The sequence below is a fragment of the Meles meles genome, chromosome 21 (genome assembly GCF_922984935.1).
Source record: "Meles meles chromosome 21, mMelMel3.1 paternal haplotype, whole genome shotgun sequence".
NCBI lineage: Eukaryota > Metazoa > Chordata > Mammalia > Carnivora > Mustelidae > Meles > Meles meles.
In genome coordinates, this window is record NC_060086.1 from 41,337,125 (window position 1) to 41,359,464 (window position 22,340).

Sequence of the window (22,340 nt, forward strand, 5' to 3'; positions counted from 1 at the left end):
TTCAGCAAACTTTCTCTAAATTTTTACTTTTTTGAGAGCGAGCGAGTGAGCGCAAGCAGGGGCAGAGGGAAGCAAACTCCCCAACAAGTAGGGAGCTCGACCTGGGGCTCGATCCCAGGACCCTGAATCACAACCGAGCTGAAGGCAGATATCCAACCGGCTGAGCCCCCAGGCGCCCTGCGTCCTCGGACTTTCAGTGTGTATTTGTTGTCGTAGGGTTCATTTTTAAATACCTGAAGTTTATTTGTAGGAACCGATTACCCATTTTGTTTTGTGGGTTCTGATGTGTTCTTGTCCTCATGCGTCTCGATGCCCTATGGCCAGCAGGACGGAGCCCGCCCAGACGGGCCCCTGCCCTTTGATGCGCCCGCGCCCTGCTTTCAGCATCGTCGCTTCTGGCCCAGGACAGTCCGGGCTCTCCTTGTATTTCGCCTCCGTCTTGCCCTGACCCCAGGACCACTGACTCCGTGAAGGTGCCCTGGTTCCTTTGACTGGAGCGTGGCGGCAAGAAGCCAGGATCTGGGCCTCGGGCTGCCGATGCTGCTGGGGTGTCCTTTCTCCCAGGCCTCTTAGCAGTTAGCTGAGGAATCCAGGGAGTCTGGACACGTGTGTGCGTCTACACCAGCTTGCCTCTGTGTCTGGTGACCTCTCCGATGACCTGCAGGCACCACTGGGACATCGGTCTTGACCCTTCCCATGTGTGCTGCTGCCTTTAACCATAAGCCATCGGCTTCTTGTCACCCCTGACCTAGAGCGTGGACCAGTTCCCCACCATGCCATGGCTGCTGCTCTCCCCTCGTGCTCGTGCCCCCCACACCTGGTGGGCTCTGACCTTCCACACCGGGCTGCGTGGTCACCCTCCTGGGGCTCGATGTCCGGTCCCAGCCACTGTGGCTGCCCCACGCTGGGTGTGGGTGCTGTCCTGTTCTGCCTTTGGCCTGAGGGACTGAGAGGTTGGGGACAAGAGCAAGGAGGGAGGGCTTGGGGGAACACGAGACCATTGGCCCCGTCCCGCGTTATTATAGAAACACGTGGTAATACTACTTTTGTAAAAGAAAAGCAGAATATTGGCAAGGAAATGAGAATACCTGTAATTCCACGAATGAAGCTGCTTACAATTTTGTCACTCTGTAATGCCACAGTAAACACCCCAATCCCCCCAAAGTCTGAGTTTCATACAGCTGTTCGTGTCTGTAGCGTGCGCCGCGTCAGCCCCGGCTGCAGTGCCCGGCGTGGGGGGGCGGGCGCGGATCCCCACAGAGACACTGCGGTGCGCAGGAGGTGGTGGGGACAGGCTTGGCGCAGGCGCACCCCGCGGTCTATCCGTGTTGGGATTTTTGTGCTCATCTTTCCAGCGTGAGGTACTTTCTCACGTCCTTAAGAACCGTTACAGGATGTGATGTTTGGCCCGGCAGCTTTTTACATTCCTTTAGCCTGGTCTTCCCCACTGGCACGGGGGCTGTTCTGTGCGCCCCCGCGGAGAGCCGGTCCGTCCAGCTTGCTGACCTTGGTCTCAGGCGCGATCTGCAGTGGGAACGAGACCATGGCCCCCACAGGGGGTCGGTTCTCATTCCTGCCTCTCCGGGGCGTGTCTCCCCAACTGGGGCTTGTCAGGGGTCCCCTTTATTTTTGCTTCGTGTTTTTTAGTTTCATCAAAATGGTGTTATTTTCACTTCTGTGATTATTAGTGGGAATGAATGTTTTTCCTGCCACTCTGACCTTTTCTCAGAAGTTGTTTGTGTGGGATAAATGCATTTCTGTCCTGCAGGAAACTCCGGGACCTTCTACAGCAGAGGCTAATAAAATTCTTCATTGACCAGAGTAAAAAAGATGCTGAAAAATATGCCAAGTTTTTTGAAGATTATGGCTTGTTCATGAGGGAGGGCATCGTGACCACCGCTGAGCAGGAAGTCAAGGTATGATATGGGTTTCTGGGCCTTTCTCTGGGCTGCCATGCTCCATGGAGGCCCGAAAGCTGAGCCTCCTGGGACATGAGTATGGCCTAGTGGGGTACTGTGTAGGGGTCGGTAAGGCCGCGTTTGGCCTCTGGGCCTCTGTCACGCGACGCGGCGGGCCTGGCGCCACTTCTGAGCGTCCTTACCGTGTCATGCAGCCCCGAACTCTTCCTGGCCTAATGCTGGAAGCAGGTGGGCGTGCATGGTCTTCCACAAGAGTTTGGGGTGCTCTGAAGAAACAGGGCAGGGTGCATGTTTCTTGTGGTGGGAAGGGCATTCAGGGCATTTTCACAGTGTGATTGGTGGAAATCCTTTAATGTGGTGTCCCCTGGGGCCAGAGTTCAGTTAACTTATTTAAAAATGCTTTAATCATCGCATAAACATTTTCTGGCCAGTTTTAAATTGTCATGTAATTCATACACCATAAAATTCACCCATTTATTAATTTTTTTCTTTTTAGATATTATTTATTCGACAGCACAAGAAGGCAGGGAGGCAGGAGGTGGGGAGGGGGAAGCAGGCTCCCTGCTGAGCAGAGAGCCCGATGCGGAGCTCGATCCCAGGACCCTGAGATCATGACCTGAGCCGAAGGCAGATGCTAAACCCACTGAGCCACCCAGGCGCTCCAGTTTATTTTTCTTTTTTTTTTTTTAAAGATTTTATTTACTTGAGAGAGAGTAAGTTATGAGTGAGGTAGAGGGAGGAGCGGCTCCCCACTGAGCAGTCCGACACAGGGCTCCATCCCGGGGCCTTGCAATTGTGACCTGAGCCAAGGGCAAACACTTAACTGACTGAGCCACTCAGCTGCCCCCAAATTCATCAAAAAGTCAACAGTTTAGTGAGCAGTTCAGTGGCCATATGTTCACAAGTGGTGCAACCACGACCATCCAGTTCCAGAACATTCTCATCCTCCCAAAAAGACACCCATTCCCATTAAGCAGGTACTCCCAGGGCCAGGATTTCTTCTGCACCAGGAGGTGAGGAAGGACACGACCGAATATCTGGGGTTCCTGAGGACATGGGGCTTGGGCCTTGGGCTGTCCTTGCTGCTGGCTGGTGGCAGGACCCCGCCCCCCGCCCCGGCTCCTGGGGTGGGCCTGTCTGAACATCTGTGCGCTGCCACGACATGTTTCTGATAAACAGCACATGTGGCATTTGCATCCCCATCGCGCCATTTGATCGGACGTCGCCTCTGAACAGGCTCCCGTCTTCCTTGTGTCCCTCTCTCGCATGTCTGTGCTAGAAAGTCGACGTCAGTGGTGTAGACTAGGTATTTTAGGTCCCAAGTCACATCTGGGCTGGTGGCCTCGGCCTCAGGGACCTAGGCCTCAGCTCGTTGTCGCTCCTCCGTCCTTAGCAGGCACCTCCCCCGTGGAGAGGACAGGACACCAGCAGGCCCGCTGACTTCAGCTAACAGGAAGGAGGAGGACAGACCCCCCCCCCAGTACACGCCCGCTGTCGTCCGCACCCCGCCTTGGGCTAGTCTGTGCTGCGGGGAAGCTTGCGAATGTGGCCTCCGCACCACATCCGCTTGCCCAAGAGGCCGGGTCCGTGGCTAGAATGGAGGATGCTGGGTTGGGAGAGTCTCTGCCACGGACATGTCTGGTCATGCCTAGGACGAGACTGGAGGACCCCTCCCCCCAGGCCCTGGACCACCTGGGGTTCACTCCCGGTTCCCTAGACTTTTGAAGGGGGACCTGACGGATACCAGAGTCCCTGTAGCCCCCCAGGGGCTGAGCGCCCTCCCTGGGCCCGGCGGGGGTGGGGGGGGTTGAGGCGGGCCAGAGCCCTTCCTCTCCATAGAGGAAGAAGCCACAGGCTTCCGAGGGGTGTGGCAGGCGGTTGGGAGGCCTTCGGGGCAGGACCTGGAACGAGCGAGCTGGTCTTTGTCGGCAGGAGGAGATCGCGAAGTTGCTGCGGTACGAGTCCTCGGCCCTGCCCGCCGGGCAGCTGACCAGCCTCCCGGACTACGCCAGCCGCATGCAGCCGGGCAGCCGCACCATCTACTACCTGTGCGCCCCCAGCCGGCAGCTGGCCGAGCACTCGCCCTACTACGAAGCCGTGAAGCAGAAAAACACGGAGGTGAGTGTGCCAGGGGCCGGGGCAGGGGAACCGGTGTCTGAGTGCCTGAAGGAGGGTCTTCTGCTTGACGGACAGTGGCGGGATGGGCTCCGAATGGGTCCCGGGACACTGGACGACCACGCAGCCGAGGTGACGTCTGGGTCCCCGGAGGCCCAGCTGAGCTGCTATTGGTTTGCATGTCTCTGGGGGTGGCGTGGGTTCCTCCGCGGAGTCGCTGTTCCTGCTGCTCTGACAGAGCCTGGGCCCCGCTCAGGGCCATCCGGTGAACCCCTTTTATCTGTGAGGCTCAGGAGGCCCCAGGGTCTCCGGTGTGGCCTTTCCGGACGTGGGACCTCGCCCGCACCTCCCGCGTCCCTCTCCCCCGTCCTGGGCAGACGTCCCCGGGCCCGACGCCACATTCTCCGGCCCTTGTAGGTTCTCTTCTGCTACGAGCAGTTTGATGAGCTGACTCTGCTCCACCTGCGCGAGTTCGACAGGAAGAAGCTGATCTCCGTGGAGACGGACATCGTTGTTGACCACTACAAGGAGGAGAAGTTGGAGGCCGGGGCCCCAGGTCGGCTCCCCTTCCGTCTGGGCCCAGGCATGGGCAGTGGCCGGGTGCGCGGGGAGGCAGGCCCAGGGGCTGTGGGCGTGGGGTCTTCTTTGCTCCTTTGTGTCGGCGGTCCCCAGCCTGCACAGCAGCAGCTGTCGGGAGCCGCTTCCGTTTAGATCCCGGGACCCCTCCCGTGCCCCGTCCAGCTTGGCTTCCCGAGAGGATGAGAAATCATCCTTCTGAGAAAACTCCTACAAAATCCCACGAGTCTCAGGCAACCGAAAGTGTTCTTTTTTTAAAGTAGGCACCGCCCCCACCGTGGGGCTGGGACTTGTGACCCTGAGAGCACGAGTGGCGTGCTCTGCCGGCTCAGCCCGCCCCGCGCACCCCGGAAGAGTCCTCTGTGAGGTCGTTCTAGCTGCTCGCCCTTAGCTGAGCTGTCCTTGAGCTGGAGGCCAGCAGGGGCTGGAGCGAGCCTTCCTGCAGCCTGCGCCGGGGCAGAAGCGTTTCAGGTCCCGGGACGACCGCAGGGGCTGGGGCTGCGGGCAGCAGCTCAGGGCGCCCTCCCTTCTGCTCCCTGTAGCCGGTGACCGCCTATCAGAGGAGGAGACGGAGGACCTGATGGCTTGGATGAGAAACGCGCTGGGGTCACGTGTCACCAGTGTGAAGGTGAGGCCTTCGAGAAACAGGCCACCTCCGTGACCCCACAGCTGCCGGTTGAGTGGCTGGCCTCCTGTGCGTTCTCCCAGTGGCGGGGGACGCCACGGTCTGGGGTGGGGACAGGCATGTTGCTGCTCCTCCCAGGGCGTGCACACGCGTCGGGGAGGAGGTGGGCTGGAGGACGCCAAGTCCCCTGGGAGTGCCTTGGGCAGGGCTGGTGAGAGCGTGGTCTGTGGGAAGGGGGCTCAGGACATTGGGATGGGCGGGCCTGCAGGGTTCCCCACCGTCGTAGGACGTCAGTGGCCCCCGTGCAGCCGAGGGGCGTGGGAACCAGGCAGGATGGCCCTGGGACAGCCACTGATACATGAGAAACCAGGGGCTGTGAGGGACACGGGAGGAGGGAGTCCCCCATTCAGGATTCTGTCCCAGGAACTTGATGTGGCCGCGGTTCCCGCTCCCTTCTCAGTGGTGCAGGGCAGTGGGGAGGGTGTCCCCAGGGACTTGCATTCTCTGCTGTCACCTGGGGAAGCTTCTGACCCGGTCAAGGCGCTGCAACCCCGGGGCCCCCCTACTTCCCACTGTGCCCTCACCCGGTCCCTGGCCTTGCTTGCAGGTGACTCTCCGACTGGACACCCACCCCGCCATGATCACGGTGCTGGAGATGGGGGCCGCCCGGCACTTCGTGCGCATGCAGCAGCTGGCCAAGAGCCAGGAGGAGCGCGCTCAGCTGCTGCAGCCCACGCTGGAGATCAACCCCAGGTAGGCTCCCGGCGCGTGGGCCCAGGGCAGCCACGACTTGCCCCTACCCGCTGATGTGGTGCGGGGCAGGGGTGCGGCTCACGCCTGCCACAGGCAGAAGCTTACGGGCAGTTCAGAAGCTATAGACGCCAGCCTATATATATGTGATCCAACTACATTGAGTTCATCCACCCCCCACCCCCGTGGGAGGTTCTAGAACACCGCAGTGCTGGCGGCTGGATGTCCCCGTGTCCTGCTATCCTGGTGCGGCCTGTTCCTCCTCAGCGGCCCCACAGCCCTCACTGTGCCCTAGTCTGACCGTCGTGTGTCCTGGACACAGTTCTGGGTGGCCGGTCAGTGGTGTCTCCAGGCATGTGCTTCTGAGGTCGTGCCTCCTTCGCTTCTCAGGGGACAGTGGCCGGAAGAGGGGGCGGGCGTTCGTGTCGGGGCAGAGTAACAGGCAGGGCTCTGCCTCAGCGCCGTGATGCAGCCTTTCCTGGTGGACTTGGGGGTTGTTCTCATTTGGGGGCTGCTGGGACGGTTGCTCAGACCACTGTGTCCTGCCCGGCCCTTGCTGGTGTTTGCTTGAGGCTCACCTGCCTCTGTGGGGTGAGGAGACGCCACTGCCGCGTGTAGCTGGCGCAGGAGGCCCCGGGCCCTGCGCGCCACGTCCTTCAGCTCGGCTTTCTGATGACACGCCCAAGACTGTCCTTTGTCCTGTTCGTCTTGCAGTTTGCGCCTTCTCAGCTGCATCTTCTTCCAGTGTCTCTTCATCTGCCTGGAGCTGTGTTCCGAGGAGTCCTTAATTTTAATGAAGTCATAATTTTTAACAGCTCGTTACTTTTTTTTTTTTTTTTAAAGATTTTATTTATTTGACAGAAATCACAAGTAGGCAGGGAGACAGAGAGAAAGGAGGAAGCAGGCTCTCCGCGGAGCAGAGAGCCCGATGCGGGGCTCGATCCCAGGACCCTGAGATCATGACCCGAGCCGAAAGCAGAGGCTTTAACCCACTGAGCCACCCAGGGGTCCCAACAGCTCGTTACTTTAAGGTCTGGTTGACATAAGGTGTCAGTTTTGGACGCACAACAATGATTTGACGTTTACGGACACGACCACGTGCTCGCCACAACGTCCCTTACCCCGTCAATGTGCGGTCCCGGCGGTTCTCTGTGAGGTCCTGCCCATCCTGACCGTACAGCGGAGTCTGAGCCCCGCAGCCCCTTCGCCCGCGTCGCGCACCCCCGTGCACCCCCCCATGCTACTGGTCTGTGTTCGGTGCTTTTCTAGGTCTTGCTGAGAAATCTTTCTCATCAGTCTTAAATGTATTCTAACATTTCTGTCTAAAAGCTTTAACGTTTTGGCTTTGGGGCTGGTTTTATTCCATCTCTAATTGGTTTGGGATGTAAGAGTCGTTGAACCTCACTCCACATGAACACCCCAGCCGCTCACGCCTGTCCTCTCCCTTCTGACCCCTGCGGATGTCTCCGTCCAGTGGTCGCAGTGCACGGTCCTCCCCGCAGGTCTGTGTTCAGTGACTTTCCCCTTGGGGGTATCCTTCAAGGGTATCTTCCCTCCTGCTCATCTGCGCTGTACGAGGTGGCCTGAACAGCTTACACGCGCGCAGAGTTCAGCTTCTGATTGAGATCCCAAGTCAGTTTTGAATGAATTGGCATCTATATGTCCATTCTCTCATCCGTGAACATGCTAGATCTGTTTATTTAGGTCTTTTTTCCCCCTTTTTTGCTATTTGAGAGAGAGGGAGCGAGCGAGAGAGAACACAAGCAGGGGGAGTGGGAGAGGGAGAAGCAGGCCTCCCAGAGCCCTGGCATCGTGACCTGAAGGCAGGTAAGGTTAACCAAGTCACCCAGGTGCCCTGAAATTCCATCGTCTAACTTGCAGCTGTATATGAAAACTTTTGGGGGGTTTTGTATACAATGATTTCGTAAGATTTATTTCACAGAGAGGAAAATCTCGTGCTCGCTTCGGCAGCACATATACTAAAATTGGAGAGGAAAATCTCCAGCCGACTCTGTTGAGCGTTGGGGCTCGTGAGATTATGACTTGAGCCAAAACCAACAATTTTGGCTGCTTAACTGACTAAGCCACCGGGCGCCCCTACAGTAATTTTTTAAATGAAATTATACCAAGTTACCAAAAATGTTTGAAAATAGCAAAAAGGAAACCCCTCTAGGCTTGTCTCCTTCCATACTTACTATATAGCCCATTTGGTGTATTTATTTTCTGGACTCTGGTCTTATGTTGCTGTATGTTTTTTTGTTTTTGTTTTTTTAGTGGTTTTTTAAGATTGAGCATGGGAGTGGCAGAGGAGGGGAGGGCGAGGAACCCTCAGGCAGGCTTTGTGGAGCGCGGAGTAAGATACGGGGCTCGATTCCATAACCCTGAGATCATGACCTGCACAGAAACCAAGAGTTGGACGCTCAAGCCACTGAGCCAGCCAGGCACCGCTGTGTGCTTCCCTATTTTTAATTATCATGAAGTTTTTTTCCTGTTGGTTTATAATCATAAATTTTGTGTAGATTGCTGGGGAGAGGAAGGAGGCTCCTTTTCCCCTTGGTGAGCCAGATGACTAGACATGGAGTCAGCGGGTGACACTGGCCGCAGCTTGTGGCTGCTCCCCACAGACTGGCCTTCGTGGCGGCCCGAGGGTGGGGCTGGGAGGTGGCTGTCCTGGGTGCTCGTTTCTGTTGTCAGACTATTCTGAAATTGCAGTTGCTTTTAAAATTGGTAATGTGTTCACCTGGTTCAGAAATGAGAAGAACCAAAGGAACTCACGGCCACCTTTCCCTTGCACGTTTGTCTCCCGTGCAGCCCACATTAGGGGCGCGCGTTTGCCAGCAGCCTTGGAGCGGTTCTGCCGGTTGCGGTGCTCTAAGATGGGCCGCTGTATCTCAGTGCAGCGTCCACGCCCGTGCTGGCAGACTCCCACTGTCCTCTGTGGCAGTTAGACACGCTTCGGATTTCTTCAGCGCCTTCAGTTTTACCAAAAACTTCTCAGTTTTGATGGAGGTTGCACATGAGTAAGGTCAGACGGGATTTTCTCCTGTGCAGAAATGCTCTCATGCCGTGTCCAGTCTCCCTCTTTGACCTCTGTGTGTTTCAGCTTCGGCAGTCCTGAAATTGTTTTCTTCTAAATGATTGTTGTTTTTTTTAAGATTTTATTTATTTATTTGACAGATCACAGGCAGAGAGAGGGAAGCAGGCTCCCTGCCGAGCAGAGAGCCCGATGCCGGACTCGATCCCAGGACCCTGAGATCATGACCTGAGCCGAAGGCAGAGACTTTAACCCACTGAGCCACCCAGGCGGCCCTAAATGATTGTTTCTTTTGATCTACGGAATCTACTAGAAATCCAGTAGTGTCCTGGCGGGTTACCCTCCCTCTTGTACACTTTCCAAAGATTTTATTTCGAGCGAGAGAGCGAGCAGGGGGCGGGGCAGAGGGAGAAGCAGGCACCCCAGTGAGCAGAGCGCGATCCCAGGACCCGAGCCGAAGGTAGACACTCTGAGTTGAGTCCCCCAAGGCACCCCAAAATGCTATTTTCTTTTTGCTTTAGTGCTGTAGTTTTTTTAATGTTTATATATTGGCCCAATCAGGACCCTGCGATCAAGAGGCCTCCACTCTACCAGCTGAGCCAACCAAGGGCCCCTGATGTTGGCTTTTTGCTTTTTTTTTTTTAATATTTTATTTGATAGATCACAAGTAGGCAGAGAGGGAAGAAGCAGGCTCCGTGCTGAGCAGCTGAGCAGAGAGCCCAATGCGGGACGCGATCCCAGGACCCTGAGATCATGACCTGAGCCGAAGGCAGAGGCTTAACCCACTGAGCCCCCCAGGTGCCCCGGCTTTTCACTTTTTAGAACCAGCAGCGCCGTCCCTGGAGCCTTAAAATACGCTGTACCACTTAGGCATGGTCTCCCCCGGCGGTTCTTCAGTGCTTACAGATTTATTTAGTTACTGAACTAAGGTAATCTGTTCAGTGTATGGATTAAGTAGGGTTTCTGACAGCGATGTCCTGTTCATACATTAACTTCGGTACCTGCTGTATTTGCTACTCAAATCTCTGAATTCTTCTGCTTTTCTTGGTGTAGCATCTGGAATTCACATTATCTGCTTTTTCTTCTCCCACAGGACCATCCTACTACACTTTTTTGAGGGTTCAGATCACCCCAACCTCAGAAGAGTCCTCACAACACAGAGGCCCTCGCGCTAACTCTGGTGTTTTCTGTGCCGCAGACACGCGCTGATCAAGAAGCTCAGTCAGCTGCGGCACAGCGAGCCGGACCTGGCGCAGCTGCTGGTGGATCAGGTGCGTCTCGGGGGGGACCGAGAGAACCGCGGCAGCCACCGCCTGTTCTGTGAGCCCGCGTCGCCTGTTGAAGTGGGGCACCTGTTGCCTCTAAAACCCTGTTTTATTCTTTTGTGAAGATTTTGAGAGAGCCCAGTGCGGGGCTCCATACCAGGACCCTGACATCAAGGACTGAGTCAAGGCAGAGGCTCAAGGACTGAGCCACCCAGCTGCCCCTAAAGCCCCGTCTCGGGAAGAGTCGCGCTCCTCCTCTCTCCCCCTTGCGGCCGTGTCCTCCCACTGACGGGCTTCCCTCCCTCTCAGATCTACGAGAACGCCATGATCGCCGCGGGGCTCGCCGACGACCTCCGCCCCATGGTGGGCCGCCTCACCCACCTGCTGGTCAAGGCCCTGGAGCGACACTGAGCACCGAGGGCGTGAAGGGCCCCGCCGCCCTGCAGGGACTAGGGCTCCAGGGGAGGCGACGAAGAAAGGGGCAGCCGACACCAGCCAGGGAGAGAGCAGGAGGTGCCGCCCGTGCCAACACCCCGTGAGCTTTCTTTACTTCAAAGCATTTTTTACTTAAAAACGTGCTAATCGAAGCGGTGAGCCTGTGTCGGGACTGCGAAGGCAGGGAGGGCGCCGGGTTGCCACGAGCCCCACACTCACCGCGGAGGCAGACGGCGACCGGGCCACTCCCGCAGCGCCGCGTGCAGGGTAGTCACCCCAGCACGTGAGCGCGAGGACAGGCACAGCTGTGGCGGGCAGAGGCGGCATCCCGGGCTCCACTCCCGTCACCCCCTCCTCAGCGTCACCTCCACCGGGTAATGGTCGCTGATGGCCTGGGCCTGTGGGGAAACGCGCGGTGAGGACGGCGGCGCCCGCCCCGCTCTGCACACAGTAGCGCCCGCTCGGCCCCCACGGCTGTGATGTCGGTGCGGGGAACGGAGACAGCCGGGAGTCCCCGGGGAGCGGGCCAGAGCCCCGGCCCCAGGAGAGCGGAAGGGAAGGACACGTACCAGCTGGTTGCTCAGGCCGTAGGCAGCCTGGAAGTCGAAGGGGGCAGCCGAGTCTGGAACAACGGCGTGCTGGAGCACTGCTCCGGCCACCACGATCCTGCCGCGCACAAGGTGGTCCCGGTCAGCCCCGGGGCAGGCCACCCTCCTCCCCGCCCCCCCCCCCGCCCATCTCTTGGTCTGCTAAAGGTCGCACAGTGGGGCTGCTGGAGTCCATCAGGCCCTTGCGGGGCTGGGAGTCCCTCCACTACCGCAGGCGCTAGGGCCCCAGACTGTGGGAGGGTGACTGACCCAGGTTTTGGGAACTTGAACCTAGGAGTCAAGGCTGTCCTGGAGGTGACCCCGTCCATCTCTGCGTACCTGTCGTAGGCACAGTGCGTGGCCGTGGACGTGGTGTCCGCAGTGTCAGGAATCAGCCACTGGAAGGCCGGGCTTGTGCGCAGGCGGATGGAGGCCCACTGGGCAGGGGCCACGTAGCTGCAGCCAGCATTGAAGTCGCCCATAAGCATGATGTCCTAGCAGGACACAGCAGCCACTTGGCCTGGGCACACGGCACGTACCCCCAGGACCTGGGGCCAGGGACTCACCTCCAGGTCCCACTTCTGCCGAACATCCAGGTAGACATCATAGAGCGAGTCCATCTCAGCCACTGCGTCCAGGGGGGCCGCGTGGAGGGGAACGATGGCGAACTCCCGGACCTCTGTGGAGATGTCCTGCTCAGCCCGGGCGGGGTTAGGGGGCACGAGCCCATCCCGAAGGGGTGTGTTCTGAGTGACTTCAACCTCAGACCAGAGCACTAGGGTTGACCAGGGATCCCAGGAAGGGGTGGGTACCAGTGAGCGGGGAGCGGAACCGGACGATGGCGGGCTCGCGGCTGAAGGTGTCGTTCCCACAGGGTTCGCAGCCATCATCGTACTGGTAGCTGTCCAGCACCGTCACCTGGTCAGGCCTGGTGAGGGCCAGCAGTGAGCCTGGGCCTGGCCCAAGTGGGTAGCACACAGTGGGGCTCCGAGCCCAAGGCCCTCATCTGTGGCCTCCAGTTCCTCCCCACAGGACACTGCTGCCCTCGAGGCCCCCCGCACCCAGCCTTTCGGGAGTGCCCCTGGACGGCCCCGTCTGTGTGCCAGGGCATTACCTGAACAAGAAGAGGTAGCGTTCCTTGTAGCTGCTGCGGCCCAGCGGCTCGCTGACCACATAATGGTAGGTGTCTGGGTCATCCCTGTGTCAAGGAAATGAAGTGTCTGTCGGAGGGCGTCCAGCAGGGCTCCTGTCTCCATCCGGCAGTCGGACCATGCCCTGGGGGGAGGGTCACCATCCCGTGCCTCCCCCGCACCCTCCCACGCCATCACCCACCGGTTGAGTGCATCCAGCAGCCTCCCCACGGCTGTCAGGTGGCTGTCTCTGACCTCCTGGACGACGGCGATGTCGTAGCGACTCAGGATCTATGAACAGGGCCACGGTGATGCTGAGCGGGAAAGCCTGTGTGGACACCGGGGAGCTGGGCCCCACTTGCTGCAGGTCCTCACAGGCTTGAGCTGTTCCCTGGGTGCCTTCATGCATGGTCTGGCTGGGACTCTGCTGTTGGCCGCGGCACAGCAGACGGGACCGGGGGGTTTCTCTTCACCAGAGGCTCTCCACATCCTGGGTTGTGGGTGCCCCCAGGACGGACTGCTGGCCCAGTGTTCCCAGGACCTGGGGTTCCTCGGGGACAGCCCGGCCTTGACTGACCTGCACAATGTAGTGAGAGAGCGTGGCATTGGACATCTTGGTCTCCCCAAAAGTCCGGATGTTGAAGGCTGCTATTTTCAGGGACAGGGCCGCCTGCAGCAGGCTGGCCAGGGCGAGCAGTGCCCCCATCAGCCTGGCACCCCTCATCCTGCAGGAGGGGGTTTATGTGTGAGTCTGCAGTAGGACTGTGCCCCGTCGTCCCCCAGCGTCCGACCAGGAACGGCTGGCCGAGTCCGAGTCTGAGTAATCCCGTTTCTGGGGCCGTGCTGAGCAGGCCAGGGTGAGACTCACAACCCTCGTCCCCGTGGCCAGAGAGCCAGACAGCGAAGTGAAGGGCCCGGGGTGTTCTCCCTCCTCCACCCACCAGAAGACAAGCCCCTGTAAGAGTCGCCACCCCGAGGCGGCCCCTGACCCTCTGTTGCCAGGACACCGGCTCACAACCCTCCCTGTCCCAAGCACCCACCCAGCCAGGTCTGGCAAAGGCTCTTCCCAAGTGGCCTCTAGGCCTAGCACCCACTTTCCACGGGCCCTGTGTCACACTGCCCTTGGGGCACCAGACACTCACCTGAAGGTCAACTTCTACGATGGCAGTAGGAATTCTTAGAAGAATCAGGAATTGATATTCTCTGATGGGTATCAACACTCTCTTCTTGCTGCTTTAAGAAAAAATTTACAAAGGGGAGTGAATTAAAAAATGAGGGTGAGAGACCCATGCAGAGTCGTGGCTGAGTCCCAGCACCGGCAGTGTTCGTTTCCCCCTGGGGTTTTAAAGGTTTAGGCAGCCATGACCTTTTTTCCAGGGCATCCCCTGGGGGACAGAGAACAATGGTGCTGCCTGTGTGGCTTTCCCACGTACGTGGACGGCTGGCGCGCACCTATCTCAACAGGCACAGGCTCCTGCTGCTGTAAACAGAGCACCTGATAATATTTGCACTTGGTTTTAAAAGTCTAATGGACTGGCCAAGGTGCCCTCGTCCTTCACACATGCTGCTCTCCCAGGGATGGGGAGGGAGCAGGTGTGTGCAAGTGGGCGGGCCTGGCTATGTTCCAGCCTGACCTAGAGCCACGGGTCAAAGCCGCCATCCCGAGGGGCAACCACTGCTTCCTCATGGGTCCACAGTGCAGGCTGCAGGCCACTGCGCCCCACGAAGTGGGGGGACGGGGCCCAGCTCTGCTGCCAGCAAGGCTGTGGGGAATTTAGGGTGAAGGAGCCTGTGTTCTAGGGGGAGGTAACTCAGGTGACTAAGTCTCAGGGACACTGTCAAGCAGCTGGAGGCTCTGGGCCGGCCCTAGCTTCTAGTCATTTCTGTTTTGGAATCCCTGTCCTGTCTGGAATCATTTCTGTGTCTACAGAAAAAAGCCATTAAAAAGCTGGTAGCTTAACTGGACGGAAATGTATTATCTAACAGCTACAAAGACCAGAGACCAAAATCCATTTCACGGCACTGATCCGTGGACTGAGGTTTAGCCTCCTACCAGACTCCCAGAACCTTCCCCCATCTCAAGAGTCTCAACTTGAGGGGCATCTGGGTGGCTCAGTCATTGGGCATCTGCCTTCGGCTCAAGTCATGATCCCAGGGTCCTAGGATCGAGTTCCGCATCGGGTTCCCTGCTCAGGGGGAGCCTGCTTCTCCCTCTCCCTGCGTGTGTTCCCTCTCACTGTGTCTCTCCGTCAAATAAGTAAGCTTTAAAAAAAGTCTCAACTTGATCACAACAGCTAAGTCTGTGTCCTGCCACCCAAGTAAAATTCATGGGTCCTGGAGATTAGGACAGGGGTCTCTTCTGGTAGCCATTCTGACCCCTTGGAAGGGGTTCCACCCACCAGGGAAGGGCTGTGGTCTCCAAGGCCAGCTCTGAGAGAGGAGCGGGCTGGAAAGGTCTCCCCATGTAAGGATTGGGGGGTGGGGCGGCCTCGAGACAACAGGTTAGTGTGGATCCAGCTGGAGCGTCACAGGGCAGGAGACCACAAAGCAGATGAAAAACTGGCCAGAAGGTAAACCAACAAGACCAGGAGCCCAACGTAATGAAAACCTGTTGACACACGGCCGTAGCTGTCGCACTCGTCAGTTCACGTGTCCCTCCTGTGCAGGCAGGGGGCCTGGCCCTCAAGCTGGCAGCACGCCCATCACAGCCTGACCCAGGATCGGCTCGCTGCCTCTTCCATCTTCAGTCTGAGCTTCTAGGCAGAGCAAAATCCAGACCCCGCCCGGCCAGCAAGACTGTTGGTGTGTGCAGCGCAGGGAGCTGGAGCCCCTTCTACCCGTGCTCACTGCCCAGACATCCTGCCCCACCCCCGCCCGGACCTTTCCTGGGTAACCTGGCAGCGAAGCCTGGGAGCAAACCCGGAGGAGGCCACCAGCCCTGCTTCTGACCGAACATGGGATGTCGCCCACAGGCGGCACAGGTATCAGTCACACGGCAGCTGCCTGGTCCTGCGGGTTCTCAGCACAGGCACCTGCCGGCACGCCCCTCTTGGGGAAAACACTGCCCTTGTGCCCTGCAGAGCCCCCGGGTGCGGTCTGTGCCCTCCCCCTGGGTCCTGACTGCGGCCCCACTGGTACCAAGAGCCAGGGCCAGTGCACGGCTCCCCTCCGAGCTGGGCCTCCGGGAGAATCAGCACAGCCCACAGAAGAGCTGTGGCTGGAGGTGGGGGTCTGGGGCCTGCTCGCCTGCTGCATCTTCAGCCATTTGTTTGTTTGAAGATTCGTCCATTCATTTGAGAGGGGGAGGGCGCACGCGTGCACAAGCAGGAGAGTTCAGAACATGCACACAATGGGACCACGTTCTCTTGGCCTCCACGATGGCCAAGCCCAGCAGCAGCACTGGTGAGCCGGGGGTACATTCCTCCATGCCCAGCCCAGCCCCATAAGGAGACACAGAGTAGGTGCCCGGGAAGGGCAGGAAGCCCCGAGCTTCTGGCGAGTTTCAGTCCTGACAGCGGGGAACTCGCAGCAACACAGGCGGCCCTCTCTGACTGGCTGAGCTGGCTCACATCGACCTGGACAGACTGACACCCTCTTTGGTTGGACTAAACCTGCTCCAGAGACAGGAAGGGAAACGGCACATCACAATGGTTTACTGAGGTCCAAGCTGGGTCTTAAGCCCCGATGTGGCTGAAATCAAAGGCCAAGGAGAAAGTTCTCTAAGCACTAAGGCCAGCAACAGACGGCCGCAGAGGGGCGCCTCCATGTACCTGGCTGGGCGGCAGGTCACAGGAAATGCCACAAGACCCCCCCCTGCCCCGCTCCTGAACGCTCTGGGGTGGGGGTGACTTCACACCAACATGTCGCCCTGCGGCAAGGATGGTCACGGCAGTGGGAAGGACCCACAGCTGTGGTTCCCATACGCACTGAGGCGTGTCTGGCCCCACGGACCCTGCAGGGCGCACTAGGACAGTCGCAGGGTCTGAGGGGAACAGCTGAACTCAACGTGGGGGGGGGGGGCGCTGTGGGGGCGGAGCCCACGGTTTCAGCGTTTGCTCTCGCTACGCCTGCATGGCTGCGGGTCTGTCATCACTGTGAAATCCGTGTGCAACGGGCACCAATAACGGCAGCGTCCACTCTGACCCCAAGATTGTCAAGTGCCCAACAGGCACACATCTTCCATTCCTAAGTAATTTCAGTGACTTAAAGTGTTTCTTCTTCAAATTCGTATGTACAGATCTTCCTCAATTTACCGTAAAGGTTATGTCCTGATAACTGCAGTGACCATACTGAGAACCACAACTTTCCACTGTTAAGTTTAAATATTGCTGAAATCCACTTAATAAGCCTAACCTACCGAGCACCATAGCTTAAGGCTCGCCTCCTGAAATGTGCTCCAAACACGGACATTAGCCTACAGCTGGGTCAAATCCTCCAACACTAACCCTATTTTATAACAGAGCATTCAGTATCTCGTGTACTCTGCGACTACTGCGCTGCCAGTGACAAAAGAATGGCTGCCAAGGGTACTATGGACTGTCACCCTCGTGACCGTGTGGCCGGCTGGACCCCGGGGCTCCTGCCACTGCCCAGCGTCCCGAGAGAGGATCCTGCCGCAGATCACTGGCCTGGGAATAGACTGGACCCACATTCAGAACTTGAGGTGTGGATTCTCATGAATGCATACTGCTTTTGCACGTTGTAAAGTCAAAACTCTTAAGGTGGGGCGCCTGGGTGGCTCAGTGGGTTGAGCCGCTGCCTTTGGCTCAGGTCATGACCCAGAGTCCTGGGATCAAGCCCCATATCGGGCTCTCTGCTCAGCAGGGAGCCTGCTTCTCCCCTTCTCCCTCTCTTGCTGCCTACTTGTGATCTCTGTCAAATAAATAAAATCTTTTTTAAAAACCTCAAGACGAACCACTGTAAGGTAAGGACTGTATATTACTTTTCCCAGTGTCTCTTAAGTTGCTAGGACATAAATACTTAAGTTGTTCAGACTTACCTATTTAATTAATGGAACTGTTAGGTATTTTTGGCCTAGGCAGTCCCTTAGAATAATTACGGGACCTTACGTAGGGGTCCTCCGAACTGAGAATGTCTGGGTCTGACATATACATAATGAAAGCGTCGGGGCGCCTGGGTGGCTCAGTGGATTAAGCTGCTGCCTTCGGCTCAGGTCATGATCTCAGGGTCCTGGGATCAAGCCCCGCATCGGGCTCTCTACTCCGCAGGGAGCCTGCTTCCTCCTCTCTCTCTGCCTGCCTCTCTGCCTACTTGTGATCTCTCTGTCAAATAAAATCTTTAAAAAAAAAAAAAAAAGAAAGAAAGTGCCTGAGTTACACTATCTGTAGTTCCTATACTGAATGTATCTTCTCTTCTGGCCTTTGTCATTTATAACAGACTGAATACCCATCTTCTCACTAATTCTCTAAACTGCTAATGAGAATAATTGTAATCTCAACTCTATTTAAATGCATGAATGCATAGTGACTTAAAAAATAAATCAGTCTGGGGCAGCAGGGTGGCCCAGTGGTTAAGTGACTGCCTCCGGCTCAGGTCATGATGCCAGGGTCCTGGGATCTAGCCCGGCATCGGGCTCCCTGCTCAGCCGGAAGCTAGCTTCTCCCTCCCCTCTGGCTTGTGTTCCCTCTCTCCCTATGTCAAATAAAATCTTGAAAAAATGAAACGAAACAAAACAAAAGGAGTCAACCTGTTACTCCGCAAGTGGAAGTCTCCCTGCCTTTCCTATGTAGATGGGAGCACCCAGTCGCCCAGTGGTTAGTGAGGAGCCATTTCTCTGTACAGGAGCACTCCAGCCAAGCAGTGAGGGGCTGCCAGAATGTGAGCCTCGGCAATTTGGGACCCTACCAGAGGCACTCCTCTTCGGTGGTTCCTATCTCACAGAAGACAACCAGCTGTCCACACCTCAACAGAGGACACAACGGCACTTAGGAAGGAACTTGCCAAGACCACCAGGGACACATGCAGCCTCTAGATCTCAGGAACGTCTCAGAAGGGACAGAGGTGCATCAGTCGTCAGCACCATCAGGGACACGGCCTAATCCAGACTCTGGGAAACTGCAGGACAAAGAGTGGTCTCGTCAATAAATTTTCAAGAGAAGGAACTGACAGATTAAAATATGAGATCTATTACTAATGCCATGTGGATCCTTTAAAAACAATGAATCTCATCGTTTAAACGAATATTCCATTGGGGTCCTGGGTGGCTCAGCTGGTTAAGTGTCTGACTCTTGGTATCAGCTCAGGTTTTGATCTGAGGGTTGGGAGATCAGGCCCCACACTGGACGCCATGCTGGGCGTGGAACCTACTTAAAAAAAGAACTAAATGGAGCGCCTGGGTGGCTCAGGCCATGGTCCCAGGGTCTTGTGTTAGGCTCCCTGCTCATCAGGGAGCCTGCTCCCTCTGCCTGCCACCCACCCACCCCCACCCAACTTGTGCTGACAAATAAATAAAATCTTAAAAAAAAAAAAAAATTGGGGCGCCTGGGTGGCTCAGTGGGTTAAAGCCTCTGCCTTCGGCTCAGGTCATGGTCCCAGGGTCCTGGGATCGAGCCCCGCATCGGGCTCTTTGCTCAGCGGGGAGCCTGCTTCCTCTCTCTCTGCCTACTTGTGATCTCTGTCAAATAAATAAAATCTTAAAAAAAAAAAAAAATCTGTCACCAGTTTCTCCTAGTCCTTGAGATGAAAGCTGAAGCGATTCTAGCTGCGGGCCTCTGCTCCACGTGCAAAGCTGGGCTGTCCTGTCACTCTGGTTTCAGCTCAAACAACACCTCTTAAGGGAGGTCGCCCTCTCCCTAACAGCCCTTACCACACCGTGATCCCAGTATCATCTTTTCTTTTTTTTTTTTAAAGATTTTATTTATTTACTAGACAGTCAGAGATCACAAGTAGGCAGAGAGGCAGGCAGAGAGAAAGAGGGGAAGCAGGCTCCCCACTGAGCAGAGAGGCTTTAACCCACTGAGCCACCCAGGCACCCCCCAGTATCATCTTTTCTCATGACTTTAGCACTTGTTTTCTTGGTTCTTTAAAGTGTTTGCTCTTGTTTACCCTTGTTTAAGGCTGGCCTCTGGACTGGAACACAAACCCCGTAAGAGCAGAGACCTCATCCAACCACTCCATCAAACTTCCTGTGCCTAAACCAGTGCCTGGAACACACAAGTCCCTCCACTGACAAACGTAACACGGTGGGGCTACGTGCTCACCTCCTGCTCCCCGTCTCCCTCAGCACTCTCCCGGCTGAGTAAGAGGACATCCATTCCTCATGGACCCTCCAGAGAACCCAGCATAGCTTCCTGTCTCGAAGCAAAGGGTACACAATGGGACTTCCAAGTGACCTCTTGGCACCTGGTTTGAGCTGACAAGAACCTCCCAGGAGCCACAGCATCATGGCCCCGCAGGCCTGCCTCCCCTTAGCTGGACTCAGCCTGTATTCCCTCTCCCCCCTTAGGAAGGGCGTTCACTGTCCCACAGAGCAGTTTAGAAGACACGGGGCTTCCATCCTTGCCTTCGGATCAAAGGCTGAGGTCTCTGCCATGACATAGCTTTAAGCCATGTCAAGCAACCTGTGTAGGTCAGCATGCTGGCCTTAGCCCATGACCCTGCCTTACCTCAACATGCCTCATGAATTTATGTCTGTTCATTATAAAGAAACCATTAGCCCAGGGTGGAAAACTACTCAGAACAACCTGCATCTAAATTGCTATGATCCAAAACAGCGTCAGTCACGTTCACAGCAGTCCCGGCCCCCAAGTCCTCCCGTGCCCATCACATTAGTGGAACAGGTGGCACTCGGGACCCACGTGAGGCCTGAACAGCGAGCGCACACCCCTTGCAAAACAAACGGCCTTCACTTCCCCAAGCCCACCAGTCCTCACCTCAATGCTACCTTCCTGCACTCCGCATTCAGGGGCGAAGCAAAAAGACAGCTGTAAAAAGGCAGTTTTTAAGGTGTAGAGAGGTCAGCGTAAGTTTAGCCCAAGACCATAAATACAAACACTCTCATGTTTCTGACGATGAATCTGAGGTCCCCAAAGATCTCATCAGCACCACAAAGCTCTAGTGACGGGACCCAACACGCCAGGAGCATTGCCAACAAGGCTGCACTGAAACACATTCTCCAAGTTCTGAAGACCCTCCAGTGACTCCAAGCACAAAGAACCTTCTTTGGCAGGAACCCCCCACCCCCAATGCCCTGCTCAAGGTTGGGGAGCTACAGAAGAGACAAGCAGGGCCCCGCGCACAGGGCAGTGCGGGCTGGTTGTGGTGTACGTGCAGGGGGCATTTCGACTGATCTTCCAGTTCACTAATCCTTCCTTCAGCTGCCTCGAGCCTCCTGTCACATCTACTTACTAACCTTTCAATCTTAGTCATACTTCCCTGTTTTGATTTTTCACTTAATTTCTTACGAATTGTATGTGGAGCTCCATAACTTCTCTCTTTGCTTTAATATATCAATCAGCTGAAGTCTCTGACGACTCCAAAACCGCGGTCTCTGGTGGGCCTGTCACCCTGCCTGGTCCTGTCTGTCAGGGTACCTGGTAAGCGGACTCAGCGCCAGGCACGGTGTGTGACAGGATGTGGGTTGGTAACAAAGCAAGCTGGTCTGGCTAGCGTAGGCTTCAAGGACATCTCTGAGCTGCATGTGGCCTGTGCCGAGGTATGAAAACCAGTGAGCAACAGCCAGAAGGAACAAAGGCCATGTCCCTCTGTCTGACCAAGAGTCTCCGTGTCCTTGTCTGAACCCTCTAGTGTATCTCCTTACCAGCCCAGTCCTACAATGAAGATGGCAGCAGGACATAGCAATTCTACATCCTAGAAGCTCATTCTGTAGCCTCTCGGAGAACAGGACCGTGTGTCCTCAGCTGAGGTCTACCACCTCACTCTCAGAGGAGGAGCCTTGGGGCTCGCAGACTGCCAGCTCCAGGCCTCCTTCCTCGGGGGGGGGGGGGGGGGGGGACTCCGCCCTCTTGGTCAGATGGGCAGTGCTGGTTTTTTATAAGAAGGGCAAGTCACGGCTGTGCCTCCTGCCTAGGACTGGCCATGGGGCTCAGCTATAAACACCACAGCTTGTTACACATTGACAGTCTCCACCATGTTCCCCAAATGGACTCCTGGCTCGGGCCCTTGCACTGCTCCTCTGAGCATTCTGCCTGCAAATGGCCACACAGCTTGCCCCCTCCTTCACTCAAGCCTCTTCCCGGATGTCACCTTCCCACAGCAGCCACTGAAATTAGCACTTTGCCCCTGCATCCTTATTTTTGTCTCACCACCGGTCACGTCTCACTGAGGCAGTCCAGCGTCAGCGAGGGCTTATGTATCAGCACCTAAACAAGCCCTGACCCATAGTGGGTCAACAAGTACTTGCTGAATGGAAGGATGAACATCAGAGGGCGGCCTTCTTGACAGAACGATGCAGATGCTCTCCGCCCTCTCCAGCTGCTCTGGCTGTCCCCATCTCAGTGTGAGCATCTCACACAAAGGGGGCCTGACCCAGTCCTCTAAGGAAAGAGTGAAAGGATAGGCTTCTGCCACCAGGCCAGGCTGCTCAGCCTCCACATCCCAAATCCTTATGGGATGGAGACACACAACCAAGGGTGATAGGGGTGCACCGAAGTTCCAGCTCTCGCTGGGAGGGAAAGGCTCCCGCGGGCTAGGAGCTATGAGAGTACCTGGGTAAAGTCACAGCCAGAGAGCAGAGTCAGGAGCAGTTCATCCTGTCATGGAAGTCCCAGGCAGAGGCTGAGGACTGTCAGACGACAGACCCTAGAGTCCCTGGGGTAGGCCTACCTCTGTGGAGAGGAAGAGCTGCCCTTATGCATGCCCAGAAGGATCCTCACAAGAACCAGTGGTCCCAGGAGCCAACACCTTCATGACAGGGCAGCCCCAC

At 56.7% G+C, this 22,340-nt stretch overlaps 2 protein-coding genes across 8 annotated transcripts in view; one reads left to right on the forward strand and one right to left on the reverse strand.

Annotated features, from left to right (window-relative positions):
* TRAP1 (TNF receptor associated protein 1) overlaps window positions 1–10,871 on the forward strand; it is a 52,674-nt gene extending 41,803 nt beyond the window's left edge. The window contains exons 12-18 of the mRNA XM_045992553.1: window positions 1,769–1,916; window positions 3,852–4,037; window positions 4,452–4,590; window positions 5,153–5,238; window positions 5,843–5,988; window positions 10,218–10,290; window positions 10,594–10,871. Coding sequence (XP_045848509.1) covers window positions 1,769–1,916; window positions 3,852–4,037; window positions 4,452–4,590; window positions 5,153–5,238; window positions 5,843–5,988; window positions 10,218–10,290; window positions 10,594–10,695 — 880 coding nt within the window. The 3' untranslated portion in view covers window positions 10,696–10,871. The remainder of the gene's footprint in view (window positions 1–1,768; window positions 1,917–3,851; window positions 4,038–4,451; window positions 4,591–5,152; window positions 5,239–5,842; window positions 5,989–10,217; window positions 10,291–10,593) is intronic.
* Window positions 10,781–22,340, reverse strand: part of DNASE1 (deoxyribonuclease 1) — a 55,171-nt gene continuing 43,611 nt past the window's right edge. Inside the window, exons 1-9 of one of the 7 annotated variants that reach the window (XM_045992559.1) lie at window positions 13,889–14,463; window positions 13,579–13,666; window positions 13,014–13,161; window positions 12,639–12,727; window positions 12,421–12,504; window positions 12,119–12,234; window positions 11,873–11,985; window positions 11,646–11,800; window positions 10,781–11,385 (exon numbers count right to left, since the gene is read on the reverse strand). In XM_045992559.1, coding sequence (XP_045848515.1) covers window positions 11,064–11,385; window positions 11,646–11,800; window positions 11,873–11,985; window positions 12,119–12,234; window positions 12,421–12,504; window positions 12,639–12,727; window positions 13,014–13,160 — 1,026 coding nt within the window. In that variant the 5' untranslated portion in view covers window position 13,161; window positions 13,579–13,666; window positions 13,889–14,463 and the 3' untranslated portion in view covers window positions 10,781–11,063. Of the gene's footprint in view, window positions 11,386–11,645; window positions 11,801–11,872; window positions 11,986–12,118; window positions 12,235–12,420; window positions 12,505–12,638; window positions 12,728–13,013; window positions 14,464–22,340 lie in introns of those variants that run through there. The other 6 variants (XM_045992560.1, XM_045992558.1, XM_045992556.1 and 3 more) reach the window with 6 other exon arrangements.